General features: G+C 44.2%; 2 protein-coding genes and 1 long non-coding RNA gene across 4 annotated transcripts in view; 1 reads left to right on the top strand and 2 right to left on the bottom strand.

The window, feature by feature from the left end:
• ANP32A (acidic nuclear phosphoprotein 32 family member A) overlaps positions 1-6,371 on the bottom strand; it is a 39,172-nt gene extending 32,801 nt beyond the window's left edge. The window contains exon 1 of the mRNA XM_084879311.1: positions 6,241-6,371. Coding sequence (XP_084735437.1) covers positions 6,241-6,294 — 54 coding nt within the window. The 5' untranslated portion in view covers positions 6,295-6,371. The remainder of the gene's footprint in view (positions 1-6,240) is intronic.
• LOC311624814 overlaps positions 1-24,661 on the bottom strand; it is a 654,664-nt gene that overhangs the window by 165,085 nt on the left and 464,918 nt on the right. The gene's annotated exons all lie outside the window — the stretch shown is intronic.
• LOC311620166 (uncharacterized protein) lies at positions 3,264-11,252 on the top strand. Of its 2 annotated transcripts, XR_014794642.1 has the most exons (3): positions 3,264-3,904; positions 6,317-6,791; positions 9,960-11,252. XR_014794642.1 is itself a non-coding variant. In XM_084879289.1 (2 exons), exons 1-2 carry the CDS (start codon positions 3,279-3,281, stop codon positions 6,714-6,716), a joined length of 1,026 nt encoding a protein of 341 aa, XP_084735415.1. In that variant the 5' UTR covers positions 3,264-3,278; the 3' UTR covers positions 6,717-8,329. The 2 variants fall into 2 exon arrangements, 1 of the variants encoding a protein (XP_084735415.1); XM_084879289.1 differs by lacking the exon at positions 9,960-11,252 and having other exon boundaries at positions 6,317-8,329.

Raw genomic sequence — 24,661 nt, 5'->3', positions numbered from 1 at the left:
AATTGAGACTGATTTCCACTAGGTGTCAACTAGTTAAAGGGCACACACACCAGGATTTGGAGAGCCCCCAAAGCACCAACCAAACGAATGGCTTGCCACAAACTTAGTAATTTTTTTTTAAATTAAAAAACCCAGATCTCAGGGTCCCCCCTCCTACTCTACTAAGCCAGAGCTTACCAAACTTCTTCTGTAAAGAACCAGATAGTAAACTTTACCTAAAGGCAAAACTGACAATACGACACAGGCACTTTATTGTGAGAGAAAAGAAGTTTTCTTGTGTGTTTTTTTATTAGTTTGTGTTTTGTTTTTTTAAATCCTCACATGAAACTCTGGCTGGTCTTGCTCAGTGGATAGAGCACCAGGCCTGAGGACTAAAGGGTCCAAGGTACAATTCCTGCCAAAGGCACATGCCCAGCTTGTGGGCTCCATCCCCAGTAGGGGACCTGCAATAGGCAGCTGATCAATGATTCTCTCTCATCATTGACGTTTCTATCTCTTTCCCTTCCTCTCTGAAATCAATAAAAATATATTAAAATATAAATAAATAAATCCTCACAGGAGGATACTTTTTTCCATTGATTTTTTTAAAGAGAGTGGAAAGGAAGGAGGATGGGGAGAAAGTGAGACACATCGACTGGTTGCCTCCCTGCACACCTGGACTGACCTAGATTTAAAATCGAACCCATAACCCGATGCTCTAACCATTGAGCAACCAACCAGGGTCACACAATTCCTTTATTGATTAAATTAAAAATATATAATTTTTGTAATAAAGGTCTAACACAGAATTCTTTTTTGTGTGTAGGGGAAATAACATCTTTATTTAATTGGGATTCAAAGTTAAATGTTCCATATCATCAAATTGTAATGTTTGTATGGACAATTATCCTTAGCTCATGGGCTGTACAAAAACAGGTTGCTCACATGATTCTGGTGATGGACCATGTTTGGGACCCAACAGACTATAGTTTGCAAAGTCCTTACTGTCCACCTCTGGTTTTACAGTGAGAGGAGAACCCAACTCTGCCCCTCACCTGCTGTCTGACTGTCCCACCCTCTCCCATCCTCAGCGAGTCACTTTCACAACAGAGAGAACAGGGTGTCACAATTCTTGGTCTACCCTGAAGGAGTTGTTGAGGACTGAAATGATCCATGTGGTATTATTAGCATATTAGTCCTAAATGCCAAGGACATGCCAATTCTGTCCAGTTTTTGGCTATAGATGGAGAGTAATGAAAATGCATTACATACAAGATCCCATAGAAATCAGTGCCTAACAGTGGCTCCTGCTTGTCTTTTCATTACCCCAAGTGCGCCTCCCAATACCTAAAAGGCCAGATTTGCTTCAAGTCTAACCAGAGGTGGCATGCTAAGACAAACTCAAAGCTATGGCTATCCCTTTAAGATGATAGCCCACGGCTGAAACCGGTTTGGCTCAGTGGTAGAGCGTCCGTCTGCGGACTGAAAGGTCCCGGGTTCGATTCCGGTCAAGGGCATGTACCTTGGTTGCGGGCACATCCCCGACAGCGGGTGTGCAAGAGGCAGCTGGTCGATGTTTCTCTCATCGACGTTTCTAGCTCTCTATCTCTCTCCCTTCCTCTCTGTAAAATATCAGTAAAATATATATTAAAAAAAAAAAAAGATAGCCCAGGGAGTGGGTGGGGGTGGTGAATGAGGCCTACTATATGGTAACGGGAGATGATTTGACTTTGGGTGGTGGGCACAGTGCAATATACAGATCTTGTAACATAGAAATCCACACCTGAAACATATATGGTCCTATTAACCAATGTCCCCAATAAATTAAAAAAAAAAAAAAAAAGAATCTGCAGAGCTTCTGGTCCTGACCAACTCTCCCAATTTTCAATCGAGAGGCCCCCCAAGTCTTCGTACCTTCAACACAAGAAACTCGCTTGCCATTAAGGTAAGTTTGAAGCCAGAGAAACAAAAAAGCTCTTCCTTAAGGTATTTTACAAAAAAGGGTGCTTCCGGAGAGGCAACCGAGTAGAGATCGAGGACAGACTGGTTATGATAGCCTGTGTTCAATTTCCTCATGTGTAACACAAGAATAAGAAGAGTATCTTCTACCTCACAGCGCTAAATTAACTGATAGTCACAATCCACTGAGAACTGTGCCAGGCAGGGCATGGGCACAACGTGAAGCATTAGCTATTCTTGTTATTCTGATCCTAAGAGGAGTTCAGAGTTGTGCCCCACTGCATCCCGTATCTCTCAGACAACAACGCTATCACAGACTGAACACCCGAGGGCCAGGTCCAGCCAGTTTTGTCGCTTACTAACTAGGATTATTACTTCCGTTTTCCAGATAAGGAAACCAAACTTCAAAAAGGTAGGTTAGGTTGACCTGCCTGAGCTCCCAGGGGCAGGTTAACTTACCTCCAGATTTACTGTGGACCCAGCCCCCAAACCTACAATTACCACCACCAGCAGCAATTGGATAGCAAAACGTAACTAACCATGACTACCCCGAGCTCAATGCCCAATTTTCTGCCTGTGGATCCCGCGTTGGCTTGCATAAACTGGAATTAACACCGGCCTGCTTGAACCCAATTAGGCAGTAAGTCAGGCTGGAAAACATCATGCTGATGTATTCCAAAGGTCGAAGTTAAACCTGGCTTCCTGGGCAGCCTTTGCTGGGCACCGCCATGAAAGCTAGTCTCTGTGCAGACACCAGGGAGGTGTTCAATCGGCATCCTACCGGCTTTAAAAAGTCCCAGAGAGATGCCGCCTACAGGACACCTTGTCTGGCTCTGCAGTCAACGGCCAGAGAAGGAGAGTCGGCAAGAAAGCCGTCACTTTTTAAAAACCAAACCTCATTCCCTTCTTTTATCCGTTTGCGGTTACATTGAGTCCTGTGGCTGCCTTCCCCTGGGTAGGAAATAAGAGGAGGGCAGAGAAGGGGGTGAGGGGGGCTCCCCTATCAACCTGCAGGGCGCTGCAGCACCCACCTGACACCCGGGGCCAGACCTACCTTCCCCGGAGCGCCCAGCCTCCGGGGCGTCTCCCCCGCGCCCGTCCCTCCCGAGGAGGCGGCCGCGGTCCTGGCTGCAGGCGGGGCGCCAGAGCGGTGTGCGCATCCCCTCCCCAAAAGAAGCCCCCGGTTCAATCTCTGCCCCCGCCCCCTCCTATCGATTCTGAGGAAAGAACAAACACCAGGTGATAGGTTCGTCCTCAGGACCACGTTTGGCTACGTCTAAAACGTGGTATTTTGCAGGAGGAAGGGCAAAACGCTGGAGAGGGGGTGGTGGAGGAGCGCCATGAGGGACCGGGAAGGGGGGGAGCATGAGAAGGATCTAGCGATTGCAACGCCCCAGCAGAGCCCCAGGCCGGTGCCGCGGGAGGGCACACCCATCGGGCCCCCTAGCGCCTCTGAGGGTGCTGGGGCCGCCTCCCCCAGCTGCCTCCACGTCCAGGCCCGTCGGGGTGATGGCGCAAGATTCTGCCTCCCGCCCCCCTCTCCCCCCGCCCGCAGCGACAGCAGCCGCGGTGACAAAATGGCAGCCCGGCGGTCGTGCCACGAGCGAGCGGGGCCCTGGCGGCCGCCCCTGCCCCCCAATAATGCCTCGGCGCCCTTGGGGGCTCGGCTTCGGGCGGGTCTGGCCGTTAAAAAAAATAATAATAAAACACCTCGAGCTCCGAACCAGCTCCGGACGCCCCACGGCCGGCCGCGGGGCACCAGCCCAGGCGCCCGCGCCCCGGCCCGCCAGCACCGGCCCGCGCCCTCCGCCGGGGCCGCGGGGAGCCGGGCGCCGCATGGGGGCCCCGCCGGCCGCGGAGGGGGAGGGGCGGGGCGGGCCGGGCGCCGGGAAACATGGCTGCTCGTCCTGTTCCAGCGGCGCGGCGCGGCCGCGGCCCCGGAGCGGAGTTGGGAGAGGCTCGCCAGGTGGGTGTGTGGGGGCCCCGGGGGGCGGGGGGCGCGACGGGCAGGGGCGCAGAGGGCGCTCTCCGGAAGCGATTTGTCTTAAGAACGTTAAAAAAAAAAAACAGCCCCTCCTCCCCCACCTCTTTTGTCCCTCATTAGCGAGCGTCCTCCCCTCCTCCCCGAACGCGCAGAGAGTGCCCCCTCCGCTCCCCGGGCCCCACCCGGCCTCGCGGCCCCGGGCCGGCGCGGGGGCAGGGAGCGGGGCGGCGAGGGGGCGCAGCGTGAGAACCGCTCCCCGCCCGGCGCCCCCTCCCCCCGCACACACACTCGGAAGTTTAAAGAGCCGGTTCGACCCGCTCTCGGGCTCGCTCCCGGGTGCCGGGCGGAGGGGACGGGGAGGGCCCGGTGACCCGCGTACCCACCCGCAGCCACCCGCGCAGACCCGGGCCCCCTGCCCGGCGCCCTGCCCCCTCCGCGCGGGGGGCTTCCGGAAAGTACGCGGGAAGCCCGCGGCGCGGCCCCCTCCCCCATCACCACACCCAGCCCCCCAAACCCTCCGGCTGGGGTTTGGGGTTCCAGCAGGGAAGGAACCGACAGGAGAAAAGCAACTCCTGCCTTCTCCCCCGGGCACCCCTCCCCGCCCTGCGCGCCATCAGGCTCCGCACGTCCACACGCCACAGCTGCGTTAGGATGTGATGGGGGGGGGGGGGGGGAGGCACAAAAAGGATCTTGTTTTCAAAAGTCTCACTCAGGTTTGGGGGAGGAACTAGAGCAAAGAGGAAGCCAGCCAGGCCTGTCTTCGCCAGGGGTTCGGGTGTTAATCAGCTGGAGGGGCGACCGGTCAGCACACGGTGCTCCGCCAACTCCGGAACCCTCCCCGGCCACCAAAGGCCGCGAAAGAGTCCGCCGGCGGCTCAGCTCAGACCCGGTTCTCCTCCGCCGAGGAGCCGCCAACTCGCATAAAACAGTGCTTGAAAGCGAGAGGGAGCCAGGAAAAGCAAAACAAAAACAAAACCAAAAAAACGAGCGTTCGAGTAACCAGCCCCTGCCTCGCACTTCCTCGGCGGTGAGCTTTCGCCCAGGCTGCCAGCTCCCAGCCGTGTAAGTTCCCTTCGGCCCCGCTCCCGCCGCTGCCCGGTCCATAGCGGCGACGGGAAGGCGAGCTCCCATCCCGGGGCTGCGTGTTCGCTCTGCCCGCATCCATCTGGACCCAGCGGATACCCGCCGCGGGCACCGGTTCCGGGCAGCTCGAGTCCGGACAAAGTTTCCCATGCCCGTTTATTTATTAGCCGGGCACCGAATGGCTGCCGAGGAGCCCCCTCCAGAGCAGGGCCGGCCGGGGGTCGCCAGGGGTCGGAGGCTGGCATCCGAAAGGCGCAGGGGCGAGCGGGGACCGGGACGCAGCCTTTGGGTAACTTGCCACAGCGATCCCTCGGTGTGGGGAGGCGCGGGGATGATCGGTGCCTTTGCACGTTCGAAAATCCCTCCCCCTCTCCTTCCCATTTATCCTCCCCTCCGAAGGGAAGAAACATCAGCATCTGGCCCGAAGGTGGGGTGGAAAGAGTGAGGGAGAAAGAGAAGAGGAAGAGGCAGAGAAAGGGAGGGAGGGAGAGAAAGGGCGCGTTCACGAACACTACAAAGTTACAAATATGGCTCCCCCGTCTCTCGCCTCATCACTGCAAGGAAACCAAGACGCACTTTAAACTCGAGCCGTTCCCAACTCCGCGGCAGCCCCCTCCCCACGCGCCCTCCCCGGGGGCCTCGGTCCACGTTTACCAGAAACTAGACCGGACTCGCGAAGCCCAAAACTTATTGTGTGTGCGTGAGCCAGTGCGAAAGGAAGGGGTGAGGTGCGGGAGGGGGGGTGGTGGACGGGGGTTTTCATTTATAAAATAAGAAACCCCCCTTTTTGTTGTTAAATCCGGGAGGCAGACCCTCTCCTCCTCCCCCGTCGTTAATCTTTTTTCCCCAGACGGAGTCATGGGAGCAACGAGCTAGAGGGTCATTTTGCCTCATCCTCTCCGACCCAAACGCGTGCGCCCGCCGGCCCCCGCTGGGTGCACACACTCGCACGCACACTCTCGCACCCACACTCGCACACGCGGGAGCACACGCACAGGTAGTCACACACCAAGGGCAGCGGCGGCGGCGGCGGTGGCCGGAACATGCTCTGATGGTATTGCAACCCCCCAACCTTGCAATTCATTTGCAGCCTGACCCCCCCAAACCCACACATCCCGGGCTCCCCCCCTCAATAAAAGTGCCTCAACCCCCCCACCCCCAACGCGCACATACACACACACACATACACAAAGTAGGAGAATGGACCGACAGAGATATTTTTGGCAAATGCTCACATCAGAGGGCGTCCTGTTCCGCAGCTCTAAATGAATCCGTTTGTCCATCTCCATCTCTCGTGCTCTCTCTCTGCAGAGGCTCCCGCGCCGGCGGAATTCAATCAATAAACCCCGAACCCACGGCCGCGCGTTTTAGGACTTTGAAGGCTCAACCAGCTCCGCTCGGTTCTCGAGCCCCCAGCACCCGCGGCGCACACAAACACGATCGCTGTAGAGGCGGGATTTGCGGCCTCGAGAATGAGCGGCAGGAGCTTCAGCCAATCACCGCCGAGGATCTCCGGGCAGCAGCCAGTGGCGGCAGCGGCGGCGGGGGAAGGGACCAATGGGCGGGCTGCGCAGCCGGCCAGGGAGGCTCAGCCATTTGGTTGTGGTGCCGGAGACGGACCCCTTTAGATTTCTGGGCGGCAGAGGAGCGCGGCCGCTGCTCCGTGGCTGAACGAGGGGGGTGGGATGGATGGCGGGGGAAGGGAAGGTGACTACCTCCAGAGCCAAGCCGCCCGGCCTCGCCAGCCCGCCGCCGCCTCGGCGTTTGGCCGGGGGCGGGGCCGCAGGTGCGTTATACCCGGGGGAGGGGCGCGGCCGGAGGGGTCGGGCAGGGGTCCCTGCGGGGCCGGGCCTCGCTGGGCCGCCCTCGGCCTGCGCGCGCCACCCCAGGTGGTTGCGGAAGGAGGCTGTTGGCGCGAGGTTTGGGAGTCGCGGGCTGCTGGGCAGGCGGAAGGATAAAAGGCCTGGGAAGAGGGGGGGATCAAGGGTGCAGCGAGGGGTGTGTGTGTGGGGGGGGGGGGGGCTGATCATTTTTTGGGCCCGGCGGGCGGAGCTGGTGGGACTTGGCTGCCGCCCCCCTTCTCCGAGGGCTCCCATCCCCGGCTCACAGCCCGCGCGCCCCTTCTCCTCCACCCTCGTCCTGGTCCAGCCGCCGCGGCCATCGCCGCCCCTCGAGTAATTAAGTAAATAAAAGCAAGTCGCGTCCACCTTTGGATGACTAACCTCGTGGTCTCGGCCCTTGCCACGGAGGGGCATTTCAAATTGCTGTCGTATAAGGTCAGCTTGGGAGGCGTGATCACCAAAAAGGCACCCAGGATCTTGTTTAGTCAATGAATGAAGATCATGGCTTAAGAATTGTGTACGTATAGGATATTAAAAAGTGGGAAAGGAAGGTGCTAACGACTTATGCTTTCCTGGACCAAACATAACTTATGGGCTTTATAGACCCAAGGAAAGAAAACAGCGCACAGTTTAGTCTAATCGTCCACCTGAGTCATAAGGTTCAACTTGGCTTGCCAAAGGCTCTATTTGGAGCACTTTATCAGGCCCTTTATCAGACCTTTCGGTTTGTTTGCTTTGGGTTTTTCGAATCACATTAATCGTAAGAGACCTTAAAGCCTTACTTCCCGCTGTGTTACCAACCTCTATGTGCAGGCCCAAGATCTTGGCTGCCTGTGGTTGTTCATAAATCATGGGGGTTATTATCAACAAGGAAAGATGCATCTTGACCCTTCCATACAACTGTTTTTAAATGCTTTTATTTCTACACGGCTAGACTCGCTCACTGTAAGGAAGTTTTTTTCTGTTTGGATACATGTGTTTCTTTTTCAGGGAAGTGGGTTCAAGGGACAGATAAATCAGTATGTATGTTGCAAATTTGAAATGTTGTTACATAACACCAATACAGTTTCATTCGTGGGCATATAAAGTTTAGGAGGAAATAAAAAGTGACAGAATGTAAATAAAACACGTACAGAATGCCTGCTCTGGGGAAGAAACTTGTAGTAACTTTAATATTGTAACCTGATGGATTACAAAAGTAAAATCCTGCGACTAAGCATTTTGCTCAGTAAATTCTTTAAGATAAAATAAGTGAAATTTGAAAAGTGATCGTGTTCTTTGAGTAGCTTGGAAATGAGGAATAAAAAATTAAAAGTCATTGTTTATTATGGGAATAAATAGTATAGAGTAGTTTATTTGACTTGACTTAGCTGACATATGTCTTCCTCAGTGTTGCTAATCTTATTGAAGTCAATTTGTTATTTTGAATTTATTCTTTTTAAAATTGTACTGGCTTTGTTATAAAATGTACTAGGACCCCAAATTATCTGTATGCCAGTCAGTTCTTTGGGGTATGGTATTTAAGGTTGATTAAAAACAGAGCTCTTCATCAGAAGCACATTAAGTCAATATGATGTGTAGAATCTAAGTAACATAGGGGTCCTGAAGCTTATGTTCTCTTGATGCTAAATGCTTCAATTTAAATATTTAACCCCAATTAAGTCCACATTTTTAGCAATGTGATATGGGACAGTGCCTTTCCAGAGGAGTGAGTAATCCCTTACAAGCCAACCAATCAAATGCAGCGATGTTCCTCTCATCCAGCTCTGCTAAAAAGCAAATAGCTCACTTTATCGTACAAAAACTAGAGGATAGTGTGGAAGCTCAAACCCCCATTAAAGAAAGTGGACAGATACAAGTGGACAGAAAATTAGGATTGAAAAAAAAAAAAAAAGGCTTTATCACTAAGGCAAAATATTAAATTTAACAGTTATTTTTAAAAATATATTTTTATTGGTATCAAAGAGGAAAGGAGAGAGAAACATCAATGTTAAAAGAGAATCATTGAGTGGCTGCCATTCTGCATGCCTCCTACTGGGGAATGTGCCCGCAACCCTGGCATGTGCCCTTGACCAGAATCAAACCTGGGACCCTTCAGTCTGCAAGCCATTGCTTTATCCACCGGCTAGGGCTAAATTTAACAGTTATTTTTAAAAACACCTTACCCTTATACATTTTTATAACAGCTTTTGTATTGGTGTTAGAAAACTGAAAGAAGGCTTGGCCAGCTGTCAATCATTAGATATTGATTAGATATATAATCAATTGAATACTTAACATCCCATTTTTCCAACATACTCTGAAAGAAAAGATTCCTCTCATTTTTATAAATAGATATATTTGTAGTTTGTTTTAAAGGAACTTTTAATGATTTTGATTTTTTTTATCAAAAGGAAATAGGAATATAGCTCAGCTAACACTCAGCCATTTGCCCCAAAGTACTTGACCAACATAAAAACAAAAACCCTGCTCTCATATTCCTTATTTTACAGAGTTGTTTCTTAAATTACATTCAATTACATGCTAAAGTCATAAGTCATTGCTCTAAATGGCTCTGCATGTCACACATCAGACATCATAAAATATAGTAAGAAAAGAAGCCCCCATGAAGAAATCCTGGCTACATTTGTTGTTGTTTTTTAATCATTACCCATGGATATTTTTTCCATTGATATTTTAGAGAGAGTGGAAGGGACCGGGGGTAGCAGACAGAAACACTGATGTGAGAGAGACACATCGATTTGTTGCCTCCTGCATGCCACCAACAAGGACCCGGACCTTGACTGGAATTGAACTCGGGACCCTTCAGTCCGCAGGCTGATGCTCTGTCCACTGAGCCACACCTGCCAGGGCTTGGCTACATTTTGATATGGAGTGAGAGCACGAAGAGTTCCTAACTGTTGAGATGATTCTGCAGTGGGAGTTAGGTTAAGATGGAGAGTCTGGAACTGGATTTGATTCGCACTGAGAGTAATAAATGAGCTACAATTCAAAGGTGTGAGCCCCTACGGAAAAAGATGGACTTAACGTTCAGAAAGATACCATCCTGTCTTCTAGAATTTTTCCCATTAAGAACCATCCCAAACAAATGAGCAGCATATCTCATTCTCTAGGACCGTGGTCAGCAAACTGCAGTTCACGAGCCACATGCGGCTCTTTGGTCCCTTGCATGTGGCTCTTCCACAAAATACCACGGCCTGGGTGAGTCTATTTTGAAGAAGTGGCATTAGAAGAAGTTTAAGTGTAAAAAATATGGCTCTCAAAAGAAATTTCAATCGTTGTACTGTTGATATTTGGTTCTGTTGACTAATGAGTTTGCCTACCACTGCTCTAGGAGGTATGAGCAATGCATATCCTTAACCTCTTGATACTTGTTAGAAAGAATTTTATAAATAACCCATGTTGATTCTGCTGCTATTTTAGCTCATTTGTCCTTATTTGGTCTCTAAAAATGGAGACCCTAGGTCAGGAGTCCTCAAACTTTTTAAAGTGGGGGCCAGATCACGGTCCCTCAGAGAGCTGGAGGGCCGGACTATATGAACTACTAATTCCTACTGTAACACCTCGGCTGCGCTCACTGCCCAAAAAACCTGGCGGGCCGGATCAGACTCCTCTGCGGGTCGCATGTGGCCCGCGGGCCGTAGTTTGAAGACCCCTGCCCTAGGTAGTATCCTTTTCATGAGCTGAGCTGATGTATTCACAGGTCAACATTTTGTTCTTCAGTTTGAGTCTCATACACTGGAACCTGGCCATGATACTTTTTCACCTACATCATGGTTCTGCTGCCTGGATCCCAAAAGTCAATGATACGGAAAGACTCCAGCTTAATTATGTTCTCTTTGTCCTGTATAAAAATGTTTTTAGAATGTAGATTATTCTTTTGAAATTCATGGTAACAAACGTGAGACGACTACTGCATTTCGATTTGAGTAGCGAAGGAATGTAGAGGCCCGGGATCTAAAAAGTTACTTATTGTTTGCTTAATAAAGTATTAGATTATTTTATTTTAAAATTATTGAATAGTTACCTTATCAATGGGCAGGTCATAGAGAAAAAGCACTGTTAAATAAAAATAGCCAGAGGATTTTAAAATTACTAGTAAAAATATTAAAAGTGTCTTAAAGATGATTCATTTTGAAAAGGGAAAAACAACTGCCCTAGCCGGTTTGGCTCAGTGGATAGAGCATCCGCCTGCAGATTGAAGCATCCGGGGTTCGATTTCAGTCAGGGACACATGCCTTAGCTATAGGCTCAATTGGGGGTAGGGGTGGGAGGTCTGCAGGAATGTGTGCAGAAGGCAACCAATGGATGTATCTCTCTCACATGATGTTTCTCTCTCTCCCCCTCCCTTCCACTCTCTGAAATTCCAAGGGAAAATATCTTCTACTGAAGATTAACAACAAAAACAGAAAGAAAAGGGGGTGGGGGGCACTATTACCTGTGCACTTGGTTGGAAATCACTAGAAATTCTATGAATCTATGTCTTATATATATTTAATAAAGAAAATTTGGGCGGGCCGAAACCGGTTTGGCTCAGCGGTAGAGCGTCTGTCTGCGGACTGAAAGGTCCCAGGTTCAATTCCAGTCAAGGGCATGTACCTTGGTTGCGGGCACAGCCCCAGTGGGGGGTGTGCAGGAGGCAACTGATCAATGATTCTCTATCATTGGTGTTTCTAACTCTCTATCCCTCTCTCTTCCTCTCTGTAAAAAAAATCAATAAAATATATTTTTTTTAAATAAGAAAACTTGGGGGTAGCAATAAAAGGAAAGTTTATTTACCATTCACCAGGAAGAAAAACAGAGCCATAAGCTCTTATTTTTAGTATTAAAATAAGGCTGTAAAGGAGAACAGTACATAGTTTTAAAGTAAATAATGGAATGAGGGATCATGGAACAAGACTGACTAAAGGCAATCTATGTTGAAAAAATAGAAATGCAATTCACTTAGAATCTGCAAATTTATTTCCATCCATCTGGGGTTGAAGTTTACCTCTATATAGAAAAGGGTATTAAAGTCTATTAAGATGAAATAGAGAACAGACTTTCTAAGAATTTTTACTATATTTACTATTTGCAAATAGTGTTTGTAATTTTAAGCATGGGTGGTAAAATTGTCCTCTCAAATTATGTACTTTGAAATAGTTCTTATTTGTAGCTAGAAGTAATTACGTACTTTTAAATATGAACTACACCTCTTCTTGAATTAGAGATCAATCTAATGCATTCTAAGAAATTAGTGACTTTTAAATATATTTCTAGTTAAAATAGTAGGTCCTCCAGACAATATACCTATACCCTAAACTTTCTCTGGAAATTCTGAATTCTAGCAACTTGAATATGAAAATTATGCATTCATTTGTACAGGACCAAATAAGATAGCCATGTTAGATGTTTGAGGACTCTTACCCAACAGAGTAACACATACACATATTACTCTGCTGGACTGCTTTTAGTCCCAAGAATTTACCTGACATCATTTTCTGTGCCTTCTGTGTATAAGAATTATATCACTTCTACATATATTTATTCAAAGACAACTCGAGTAACTGACAAGTATTTTTCACTAGGCTGGACCAAAACTCATGAACATGTCTGTATTCAAGTTCCTGTGAAGAAGCAATGCTGTAGGATGAGGCAGAATAGCAGGCAAATAACAAGCATGTTGATCACAGGGTGGTAGTTAGAGAAAGAAAAAAATATATTCATATGCCCAGGAAAAGTCTGGAGAGTATGCATCAGGAAATACTTTAAGATTTGTTTTGTTTTGTTTTTACAAAGCTACTCTGGGTGATGGGGTTATAGTGTTTTCTGTTTTGTCAAAAGTTTGTAAGATTTTCAGTTGAGAAATAATGTTTGCAATGAATTTATTTTTAGTGGAAAATATAGATATAGCAGGTACAGTGCTGGTGCTAGTTGGAATTCTTGGTTGCAGGCAGCAGAAACTGTCCCTGACCAATGCAGGCAGGAGTTTCTTTTAAGCTTACCGCAGAACCAAAGAACATGGTCCAGGAAAAGAGCCAAGATGTTGCTCCAGGTATAATCTGCAGAGGACCCCACCCCTTGTCATTCATCTCTGAGCTCTGCACTCTATCCCTTCATTGCTATAAACGATCACAGGAGCCTCCATTTTTGTGTCACTTCCTCAAGATTCAAAGCACTTAGGGAGAGCATTTGCAAATTCCCTAGCTTTCAGGGGAAAAGATTGCATGACACTGCCTCCCATTTATGTTAGGATTCTCCCTCAGCCCTCCCACCTCGTATTCTGATGCTAGGTGGCCAAAAGCAAAATCTACTAAAGTGTTCTGATTAAACAATACTGTGAAGATTTTTCTAATGACCCAAATTACCCATTTTAGCTCCTCTCCTGCTCCAAACTATTTACCAGGAAGAGACTTGATATGATCTAAATGTATGTATCCCCAACCACCAATCGATACCCAAGGTGATGGTATTAGCAGGTGGTCCTCCCAACAGGAGGCAACTGGATGGTGAGCTCTCATGATTGAGATTAGCATCCTTATTAAGAGGCCCCACGGAGTTCCCTATCCTTTCCATCCTGTAAGGGTGTAGCTAGAAGTCTGCAAACTGAAAGAGGGTCTTCCCCCACCATGCTAGTAGTTTATTCTGGACTTTCAGCCTGTGTTTTTTAACTTACAAATCACCCAATCTATGGTATTTTGTTACTATAGCCTAAAACAGACTAAGACAGGACTGCTTCACCTATTTAGGATCAACCTAAAACAGCTAATGTTTGAACCATGGCTGGGCTCAGTTGGTTAGAGTGTTGTCCAGATTCACCAAGGTTGCTGGTTTGATTCCCTTTGGAGCACAAACAAGAATCAACCAATGAATGCATAGATAAGTGGACCAAAAAATTGATGTTTTCTCTCTCTCAACCAATCCATTTACACACACACACACACACACACCAAATATCTGAGATCCTTAATTTTCTTTAAAATGCTTCCCTTTCCAAATCCTAAGCCAGAAGAAACAATATATTATTATTGATGTTGATGATATACTTAAAGAAAGCAGAGTTGATAATAAAAGATTTTGAGAAAGGTCTCCATAGATATTTGATTTAAAATAATAAGGAGCCCTAGCCTGGTTGTTCAATGGTTAAAGTATGGGCCTGTGGACTGAAGGGTCTTGGGTTCAATACCTCGTTTGCAGGCTCAATTACTGGCACTGGTCGGGACATGCGCGGGAGGCAACCAATCCATGTGTATTTTCACATTGATGTTTCTGACTCTTCCCCTCCCTTCCACTCTCTAAAAACCAATGGGGAAAAAAATCCTCTAACAAAACAAACAGAAAAAAAAAGGTAAGGAATTTAATCCTAAGAGATACACTAAAGATAGAATAATCTACATGTTATATTTCAAGAAGAAATGCAGAGTGTTTTAGATAGGTAATGTTGAGTAGTGATGCAGAACTGCCGATGGCTCTCTAACTGCCACTCTGAGCACGTGTCAAGTTCAAGTGCAGAACTAAACAGAAGGGCATGAGATTTGTAGTAAAAATGTATTGGAAGTAGGCAAGTGGTCACAGGCTAAGAGTTCTTAAAAGGATGCAGTCTCTTTAAGGACAATTTTAAAGAAAAAAATGCCGATGATGAAAGAAATGCAAAAAACCACAAACACATCAAAGAGACCCATATTCCTGGGAACAAAGAAGAAGGTCATAAAGGATCTGCTTATAGAAAACATTAATCCTGGGATAGTGTCCTCTTTCCTCTTGCACCCCCACACTCTCCATACACATACACATCATTTTAGATCACTTCGCTTAGATAGCTTTTTTAAAATAAATAATTTTTTATTTTTTTTTATTTTAGAGAGGAAGGAGGAGGGAGGGAGAGATAGAAACAAATGATGAGAGAGACTCATTGACACATGCCTCCTGCACACCCCCTACTGGGGTCAAGCCTGCAACCCAGGGATGTGCCCTTGACTGGAATCGAACCTAGACCTTTTAGTCCACAGGCCGAGGCTCTATCCACTAAACCAAACCAGCTAGGGCTTAGATTGCTTTTCAACTAGAAAAAGCAAGTGATACCCTTGCAAGGACTTGGAACAAAGTTATAGGAATTCAACTGTTTTCTAGTTTAATTTTTACAACTGTTAATGCATGGTTTAACTGTAACTTGAATAGAAACTCCATATAAGTGGTAATAACTTCTCTTCTGAGATGCAGTGCTAAAAATTCTGTTCATTAAACACAAAATGCTTTTCATAACCAAGTGTTTTATTTATTAGAATTTAACTTTTCCCCCAGATGATTTAATGCCAATCATGGCAGACTGCTAATTACTACGTAAAATCTCCTCCTCTCCTTCCTGCACACAAAGCTTGACTATGCTTCCCAGCTGCCCTGGTAGTTAGATTGGGCCATAGGCTGAGTGCTAAACAGTGGAGTGGGAGGAGAAGTGATGCTTGTCACTTTGAGGCCTGAAGTCGCCAATGCATGCTGACTGACGTGGAGGTGACAGTGATCTTGGAAGCCAAGTGTTGTTCATGAGGTTGAAACCTCCCTCCGCCTGGGTCTCTACAGAGAGCTGTCTACCGGCCTATTCACTTGCTCATCAAGAGAAACTGACCAAGATAGAAATGGTGCTGTGCCATTACACGTTTGAGACACTGAAGTCATGATAACATTAATAAAGTTTTTTAAAAATCATTCTAAGCTTTCTATTTATGATTTTGTAGATCAACTGCAAATTTCAAATATTATTAGATTTGCAATATATCTTTGAATTTCAGGTTCTCAGAAGCACCATAAAACAGGTAAAAGAGTTATATTAAGTGGTAAGAACTTAATGAAGAAAAGATAATTGTAAGGAAGTCTATATAAGTGGCACACAAATATATCTCTTTTCCCCCAATTTAGTGCTTGGCTCATAGCAGGTATAAAATAAATGTCTATAATTTCATCAATAAGTGAGCTTCCCTCTGAAGCTCTGGACTGACATTTCACTTGACCAAGACATTTCCTTCAGGAACATCCACAGAACATTTCCAGAACTAAAATAATCTTCCCCGTCAGGCTCTGCCTACTTTGCCTCTACCAAAATACCATCGTGTGCTTCACTCTCTTGTTTTCATCAGTGGCACCCTTGGAATTGCCCTCTGTTGACTCACATAGCCAAATGGTTGCCTCATCTTCTAAGTTTTATTTCCCAAATATCTTCCCTCCTTTCAGCCCACTTTCTCCACAGTACCTAAGAGTGTTCACACCAACTCCAATATCCCTCATATCTAAACTGACCCCATGTGCTTCTGTTTTTCTCACCAATAACATTTCCCCCAAGAAAGTGTTTTAAGGACCAAGATAAGATCACCAACTTTTAATTTTGCAAGATAAAAATATGTTTTAAAGAACTTTATGTGATATATGTATAAAGAAAATAAAGATATAAATAAAACATTTTCATTATCCATCAATGGACATATTGTTTCCATATCTTCACTATTGTAAATAATGTTGCAATGAACATGGACATTTATCTTTTTTTTTTTTTCTATAGACTATTGTCTTTAAACAGTAATGTAGGGTACAGCCAGTGTAGCTCAGTAGTTGAGTGTTGACCCAGGAACCAAGAGGTAGCTAGTTTAATTCCCAATTAGTGCACACACCCACCGGGGTTGCAGGTTCAATCCCCAATAGGGGGCCTGCAGGAGGCAACCAGTCAATGATTCTCATTGATGTTTCTATTTCTCTCCCTCTCTGAAGTCAATAAAAATATATTTAAAAACAAAAACAAACAGGTAAACTTTACTAGTTAGAAGAAAAAAAACATTAAAAAATAGTAATGTAGGAAGGACTCAACATTGGAATATAGTTGAGTCCTTCACATTAAATGAATTTAATTTTATGCAAATTCATTACATTATTCAGGATTTTCAACTCAGATAGTCGGAAACTTCTGTGGCCCAGCACTGGCCCTGAAGTCCTGATATCCTCTCATCACCAAATGAATGTTCCCAAGCTCCAGGCACAGTGCTTCTCCCATCGGCAACAGCTCCTCTGGTTCCTGATGGCCTACAACCCCACCTCCACGATGCATTTAAATTTCCAATGAAGAGACCACACATGACCTCCCCATTGTTATTTCTATTTTCCAGACAAATTGGACCTTCTGTTATCCCCTTTATTCTGTCTTTGTCTATGTGATTCTCCCAGCTTATATACCCTTTCCTTTTTTCCTCACCAGTCCAAATCCTACCTAAAAATTGAGACTAATGCCTTCATGAAACCTTTAAATCCACCCAGAGATCCTTCCTGTCCTTGAATTTAAGGGTAGCAATAGGACCACCTCCATGTACTGTGTTTATTTACCCACCCCCTCAATAAGTCCTTAAAGTTATAATGTTTCACATATTTTGTTACCCTCAGTATTATTTGAACACTGAATATTCAATATATATTTAATGACTAAATTCTTTGAACCTACTGGGCACCCTACTTTAAAAGTCCCTTTGAAACATTTAAATTACTATAATCTTTAATGTCAAGTAAATAGCAATAGGATATTGGGGAAACAGGATTGCTAAGTAACTTCTTTATTCTTTCTAGCATGAGGAAAACAAATTCTTATTTCTATGACCACAACACAGAAGCTTTTCTATAACATTTTATTTTAGGCTCCTACCCAAGGATTGAATTATCTTAAAAGGCAATTTATGGGAGAGGTGGGAATTAGCTCCCTAGCTCTAATTTTGTATTTACACCACTTTGAGTGAAGTTACACAATATTCTTTGGATTTTATATTCATTAAAAAAAAAAAAAAAAAAAAAAAAAAGACAAAATAAGATGACAAAACTCAAAAACCCAAAACCATAAAACTTGTAGAAGAAAAAATACAGGGTAAACTCCTTGGCATTGTTCTTGGCGATGATTGTTTGGATTTAACACCGAAAGCAAAGGCAACAAAAGCAAAAATCAACAAGTAGGGCTACCTCAAGCTAAAAATTTTCTGCACAGCAAAGGAAGTCATCAACAACACGAAAAGGCAACCTACTGAATGGGAGGAAACATTTTCAAATCATCAATCTGATAAGGGGATATTATCCAAAATATATAAAGAACTCATATAATTCAATAGCAAAAATGAACAAAAACCTCCCACAGTTTTAAATATAGGCAGAGGAAATAAACATATTTTCAAAGAAGACATAGAAATGGCCAAGAGGTACATGAAAAGGTGTTCAACATCACTAATAACTACAAATCAAAACCACAATGGAGTATCTCCTCACACCTGTTAGAGTGATTATAAAAAAGACAAGAAATAAGTTCTGGTAAGGATGTGAAGAAAAAGAGCCCTTGTGCACAGTTGGTGGGAATGTAAATTGGTAGAGCCACTATGGAAAACAGTATGGTGGTTCCTCAAAAAATTAAAATTAGAACTACCATATGATCCAGAAACTCCACTTGGGGTTTATAAGGGAAGGAAATTAAATCACCATATTGAAAGGATATCTGCATATCCATGTTCATTGCAGCCTTATTTACAATAGCCAAGAGATGGAAATAACCTAAGTGTCCATTGATGGAAGCATGGCCAAGGAAAATGTGAGAGATCTATAGCTATCTATATCTCAGCCATAAAAAAGGAAATACTGTCATATGTACTGTCATTATGCTAAGTAAAATAAGTCAAGAGGAATACAAATACTATGTGATTTCACATAGGTGGAATCTAAAAAACCAAACTCATAAAGAACAGATTGGTGGTTGCCAGAGGCAGGGCATAGGAAGTGGATAAAAGTGGTCAAAAGATGTAAACATCCACTTAGAGATACTGTGTATAAATTCTAGGGAGTTAATGTACAGCATGGTGACTATACTTAACAGTGTATTGTATATTTGAAAGTTGTTAAGACAGTAATTTCTCATCACAAGAAGAATTTATAACTGTGAGGTGATGGGTGTTAACTAAAGTTATCATGATAATCATTTTGCAATAGATACATATATCAAATCATCATATTGTACACCTAAAATATGTCAACTATCATCCTACCTGATAAAAGAGTAATATGCAAATTAACAATCACTCCGCTACACCTACCAGCCACGCCCACCAGCCAATCAGAGCGAGTATGCAAATAAACCCAACCAAGATGGCTACAGCCACAGAGAGCAGGAGGGAGGCTTGGGTTTCCCAGGCAACAGAGGAAACCAAGCTTTCCACCTGCCCTTGGCCTCGGCCTCCACTCAAGGCTACAAAGTTTCAATTATAGAAAGTAAACAAATCCAAACAGAAATGGCAGCAGCCATGGAGCAAGCAGAAGTCTTGGCTCCGCTCAAGGCTACAAAATTTCAATTGTAGAAGGTAAATAAATTCCAGATACCAGGGCCTCAGCTGGGTTGCCAGGGGGCGTGACTGGCCTGCAAACCACCGCCCTACGCCCAAGGGAATACCCACCCTGATCCTGGACACCCTTCAAGGCAAATCAGCTGGCCCCCAACCATGCACCATGCCTCTATCCTATCTAATAAAAGAGTAATATGCAGATTGACCATCACTCCAACACACAATAGCTGCCCCCATGTGGTCAAAGATCCTGCCCCCATGTGGACACAAGATGGCTAACACAAGATGGCCAGCAGGGGAGGGCAGTTGGGAGGCACCAGGCTTGCAAGGGAAGGCAGTTGAGAGAGATCAGGCCTGCAAGGAAGGACAGTTGGAGATGATCAACCCTGCAGGGGAGGGCAATTAGGGGTGACCAGGCCGACAGAGGAGGGAAGTTGGCGGCAAACAGGCTAGCAGGGGAGCAGTTAGACATCAATCAGGCTGGCAGGGGAGTGGTTATGGGTGGTCAGGCTGGCAGGCAGAAGCGGTTAGGGGCAATCAGGAAGGCAGGCAGGTGAGCAGTTGGGTGCCAGCAGTCCTGGATCATGAGAGGGAATTCTGACTGCCGTTTAGGCTCGATCCCACCTGGATCAGGTCTAAATGGGCAGTTAGACATCCCTTGAGGGGTCCCGGATTGAAGAGGGTGCAGGCTGGGCTGAGGGACACCTCCTCTAGCCCCATGCATGAATTTCATGCACCGGGCCTCTAGTATATAATAAACGGCTAAGATGCAAATTGTCCCCTCAGGATTTCGACTGACAAGAAACCGGGGGAAGGAAGGCCCCAATTGGCCCTGATCACCAGCCAGGTCTACGGAGCCTACCCATGCACAAATTTCGTGCATCAGGCCTCTACTATCTCAATAAAACCAGAAAAAAATAAATTAAAGAAGGAATGAGATGACAAAGCGTATCTATTTCACTCTTATTTAATAATTAAAGGAAATCTTCATTTTTTATCTTTGATCTAATAAACCTAACATTTTTTTGTAATGGTCATGAAATATGAATATCAAGGTGTAAATGTTTTCATTTACTTCAGTTGTATAAATATACAATTAAAGATTAGGATGAGTATATATATATATTTTTTAATTATTTTAAAAATATATTTTTATTTTTTACAGAGAGGAAGAGGAATAGAGAGTTAAAAACATCGATGAGAGCAGAGAACAGTAATGTGTATGGCCAGAAGAAACAGAGATCAGAGTTCAGACCTTCTAATAAAGCTGGGTTTAGAGGCTAAGGTCCCTTAAGGAGGGAGCTGCAGAGAAAAACTGGGGATGTGCCCACAAGCAAGGTACATGCCCTTGACCGGAATCAAAATTGGGACTCTTAAATCTGCAGGCCGACACTCTATCCACTGAGCCAAATTAGTCAGGGCAGGATGAGTATATTTTATTAAGCTATTAATTTTTACAGAGGCATGGAAATAAAAGACAGGGTCCTATAATGATACTGGAATTTAAATTTAGGATTTGAATTTGAGTGGGAGCATGTGGTAAGAAGTTCTTTATGTTTAGCCTGGCATTACAACTTGAGATGAGAAAAACATAATGGTTCTTTTAATTCGTTCCTTTTAAAATATGAAATCTCCTGACTTTCAGCTCTATTTATTATTGAGTGCCTGACATTGGACTCACCTTTCTGCATAAAACAGTTGCTGCAACCAAGGCAGGATTATTACCCTTCAGAAATGGGAAGCACATGGGGCCAGCCTCACATTCATTCCAGCACAAGGAATTGGAGCAGAGAACAGTAATGTGTATGGCCAGAGGAAACAGAGATCAGAGTTCAGTCCCTCTAACAAAACTGGGTGTAGAGGCCAAGGTCCCTTAAGGAGGGAGCTGCAGAGAAAAAACACTCCAAAATTGCATAAAAAAATCCTTCAGAAACTTGGCCCATTGTTACCGTCTGTAAGAGCAGGGCAAGACTCCAGGAGACCTAGCGGAGAACAGTGACTGGGAGGCTGAGAGCTGAACAGATTTCAGAGGTTGAACAATAATGGAAAGACATGAAAAGTTAAGCCAAGCCTAATTTAGAATGTATAAAACTTTATGAATACCTAGGCATTTAATGGAAATCCCTGAAAGCCCATATCCTAGTATTAAGGACCTTCATGAATGAGCAGTGTTGCACAAAAGGAATAAGGACTAAAATAATTTGACACTTGATGGCATAACAAGATTCAGCATTCAGAGGAAGGCAGTATAATCTAGAGCCTCTTCACTGTAATAACCACTATGTTAACTTAGCAGACAAACAAAAACAAAAGCCCTGTCTGCTGTGGCTTAGTTGGCTGAGCATCATCCCATGAACCAAGAGATCACCAGTTCGATGCCCAGGACGTGGGCTTGATCCCAGTAAGGGGCATGCGGGAGGCAGCCGATCAATGATTCTCTCTCACTGATGTTTCTCTCTCTAAAATAAAAACAAACAAAACCTCCACTGGATATGCAAAGAAAAAAGAAAAATGCACACAAATCATCAAGAGATAAACAGTTAAATAAGCAGATAAACAGAACAAAACAAAAGTATTAACCAGCAGAAATACAAAAGAAAAAACAACTCACTGGACATGCAAAGAAATAAGAAAAAAAACAACCACCACCAAACTGTCATGAGGTAAAACTAAAAAAAAGCAGACCCAGAGATGATTTAGAAATTACTAAAGTTATCTGATAAAAACTTCAAAATAACTACGAGTGTATGTTAAAGAAATCGGAGGAAAAGGTGGACACAACAAATGAAAAGACAGACTACTTCATTGGAGAATTTGAGTCTATGAATAGGAATCAAATCAACATTCTAGATATGTATATTGAAATATCTGAAATTTAAGAACTATTTGAATGGTGATAGCACTAGTCTAGACTCAAAATTAATCAGAGAGACTTTTTAAACTGAACACAGAAGGAAAAAAATAAAAGAACAAAATATGAGAGAGATATGGGGCATAGGCAAAAAATCTAATATACAATCATTTAAATCCCAGAAAGAGGAGAAGAGATAAGCATAAACAATATATAAAGAATGGTGGCTGAGAATTTTCCTATCTATTATAATTAATGATAAAGCTCACAGATTCAAAAACCTTCACAAACACCAAGCAAGATAATAAAAGAAAACCATAGCACAGCATAGTCAAATTTTGCGAAAACTGAGATAAAAGGAAATCTTTAAAGCAGCCAGAAAAAAATTGATACAATAGTTTATATTATAACAAAAATGTATGGAAGCTGGAAGACAATAATACCTTCAAACAGCCGAAAGGAAAAAAAAAAATACCACCCTGCTAACATAGATTTCCCTAAAAAAGAAAAGTTTAAGAAAATGTTCTCAGACAAATAAGTTGCAAAATTGTATCTCTAGCAGGCTAACATAATAAATCCCAAAGTAAGATATTTATACTGCTAACTATAAATCGTTGTGATAAAATTTAGCAAAGACCTAAGTAAGTGGATATATAATACATAATATTCATGTAATAGAAAAATTGATAATATTGAGGTGGCAATTTTCTTCAATTTAACCTATAGATTCAACATAATGCTAATTTAAACCCCATGAAGCATCTTTGTTGATAATCAAAAAGTTGATTATAAAATTTAAATGAAAACTCAAAGAACCTAGCAAAGTAATTGTGAAAAAGGACAAAAGTAGAGAATACTACAGCAATAGAGTATAATGGGGTGGGGAAGGTTGTATTGATGTGTTGATAGACTACAGATCAATGGAACAGAAGAGAAAGTTACAAAAGTAAATCCACACATATATGATGATTACTTTTTGACAAGAGATCCAAGGTCATTCATCAGGAAATGAAGATCACAACTGGATATCTGTATGGAAAAAATAACTTTGGCCTTTGTTTCACAGTAGACACAAAAATTAATTTGAGATGGACCAGAGTCCTAAACATAAAATCTAAACCTTTAAGCTTTTAAAAGAAAACATGGGAGAATATCTTCATGAATTTGGGATAAGCAAATATTTCAGATGAGACACAAAAAACACTAGCCATAAAATTAAAAACTCATAAATTAGACTTCATGAAAATTAAAAACTTCTGACCATCAACACCATTATGAAAATAAAAAGGTAAGCCACAGAGTGGTTAAATACATTTCTGAATACATTTCTAAAGGACTTGGGTCCAAATCAATGAGGTAAAAAATGTTATAAATGAGCAAAAACTTCAAATAGACACTTGACAAAAAAAAAAAAAAAAAAAAAAAAAAGATGTACAGCCGAAACCGGTTTGGCTCAGTGGATAGAGCGTCGGCCTGGGGACTGAAAGGTCCTGGGTTCAATTCCGGTCAAGGGCATGTACTTGGTTGCGGGCGCATCCCCAGTAGGGGGTGTGCAAGAGGCAGCTGGTCGATGATTCTCTCTCATCGATTTTTCTAACTCTCTATCCCTCTCTCTTCCTCTCTGTAAAAAAATCAATAAAATATATTTTAAAAAAAAATATGTACAAATGGCCAATAAGCATATAAAAAAGCTCTATACCATTAGTCATCAGAGATATCCAAATTAAAAATATGAGAGACCATGTTATACTCTTTAAAATAATCAACATTTAAAGGAGTGATAATAGCTCCATACCCCTTCTTCTTTACTTTTTGTCTTCCCTTCCATTTCCTTCCCAAAAGATTCAGTCCTGGAGCCATTATGCTGAGCAGAGCAGGTGAAAACATATAGTATTTGTCTTCCTCTGACTGACTTATTTCGTTTAGTTAATACCTACAAAGTTCATTTATGATAAGATTTCATTCTTTTTATGGCCAAGTAATATTCCATTATATATATAAATATATATAAATATACATACATATATAATATATACACTAGAGGTCTGGTGCATGAAATTTGTGCATGGGGGAGGGAGGGTCCCCTCAGCCCAGCCTGCACCATCTCCAATCTGGGACCCCTCGGGAGATCCAACTGTCGGTTTAGGCCCGATTCCCCCTCTGGGTTGAGCGATCCAGGATCAGGCCTAAACCGGCAGTCAGTCATCCCTTTCACAATCCTGGACCATTGGCTCTTAATCGCTCACCTGCCTGCCTGCCTGGTTGCCAACTGCCCCCCCATCCCTGCCAGCCTGATCGCTCCTAACTGCCCCCTCCCACCGGCCTGGTCACCCCTCACTGTCCCCCCTGTTGACCTGGTTGCCCCTGAACTAACCCCCTCTGCTGGCCTGGTCACCCCAACTGACCCTCCCTCCACCAGTCTGGTCACCCCTTACTGCCCCCCTGCCGGCCTGGTTGCCCCATGTATCCTGCTTGTTCAGTTGTTTGGTCATCCCTCACTAACCCCCCTGCCAGCCTGGTTATAGGCAGCCATCTTGTGAGGGTATGAGGGTTAATTTGCATATTACTCTTTATTATATAGGTTTTTTAAAATGAACTTTATATACCACCACTTTTTATCAACTTGTCATTGATGGGCACT

This window comes from Pipistrellus hanaki, assembly GCF_964339955.1.
Source record: "Pipistrellus hanaki genome assembly, chromosome: 1".
Lineage (NCBI taxonomy): Eukaryota > Metazoa > Chordata > Mammalia > Chiroptera > Vespertilionidae > Pipistrellus > Pipistrellus hanaki.
This window is presented reverse-complemented; position numbering and strand designations above follow the sequence as displayed.

What these genes read in the sequence shown, in the direction of transcription:
- LOC311620166 (XM_084879289.1), top strand. Translation starts at nt 3,279, where the DNA reads ATGAGGGACCGGGAAGGGGGGGAGCATGAGAAGGATCTAGCGATTGCA. An exon ending in AGTTGGGAGAGGCTCGCCAG is followed by an intron (nt 3,905 to 6,316) that starts GTGGGTGTGTGG and finishes CTCTCTCTGCAG; the next exon opens with AGGCTCCCGCGCCGGCGGAA.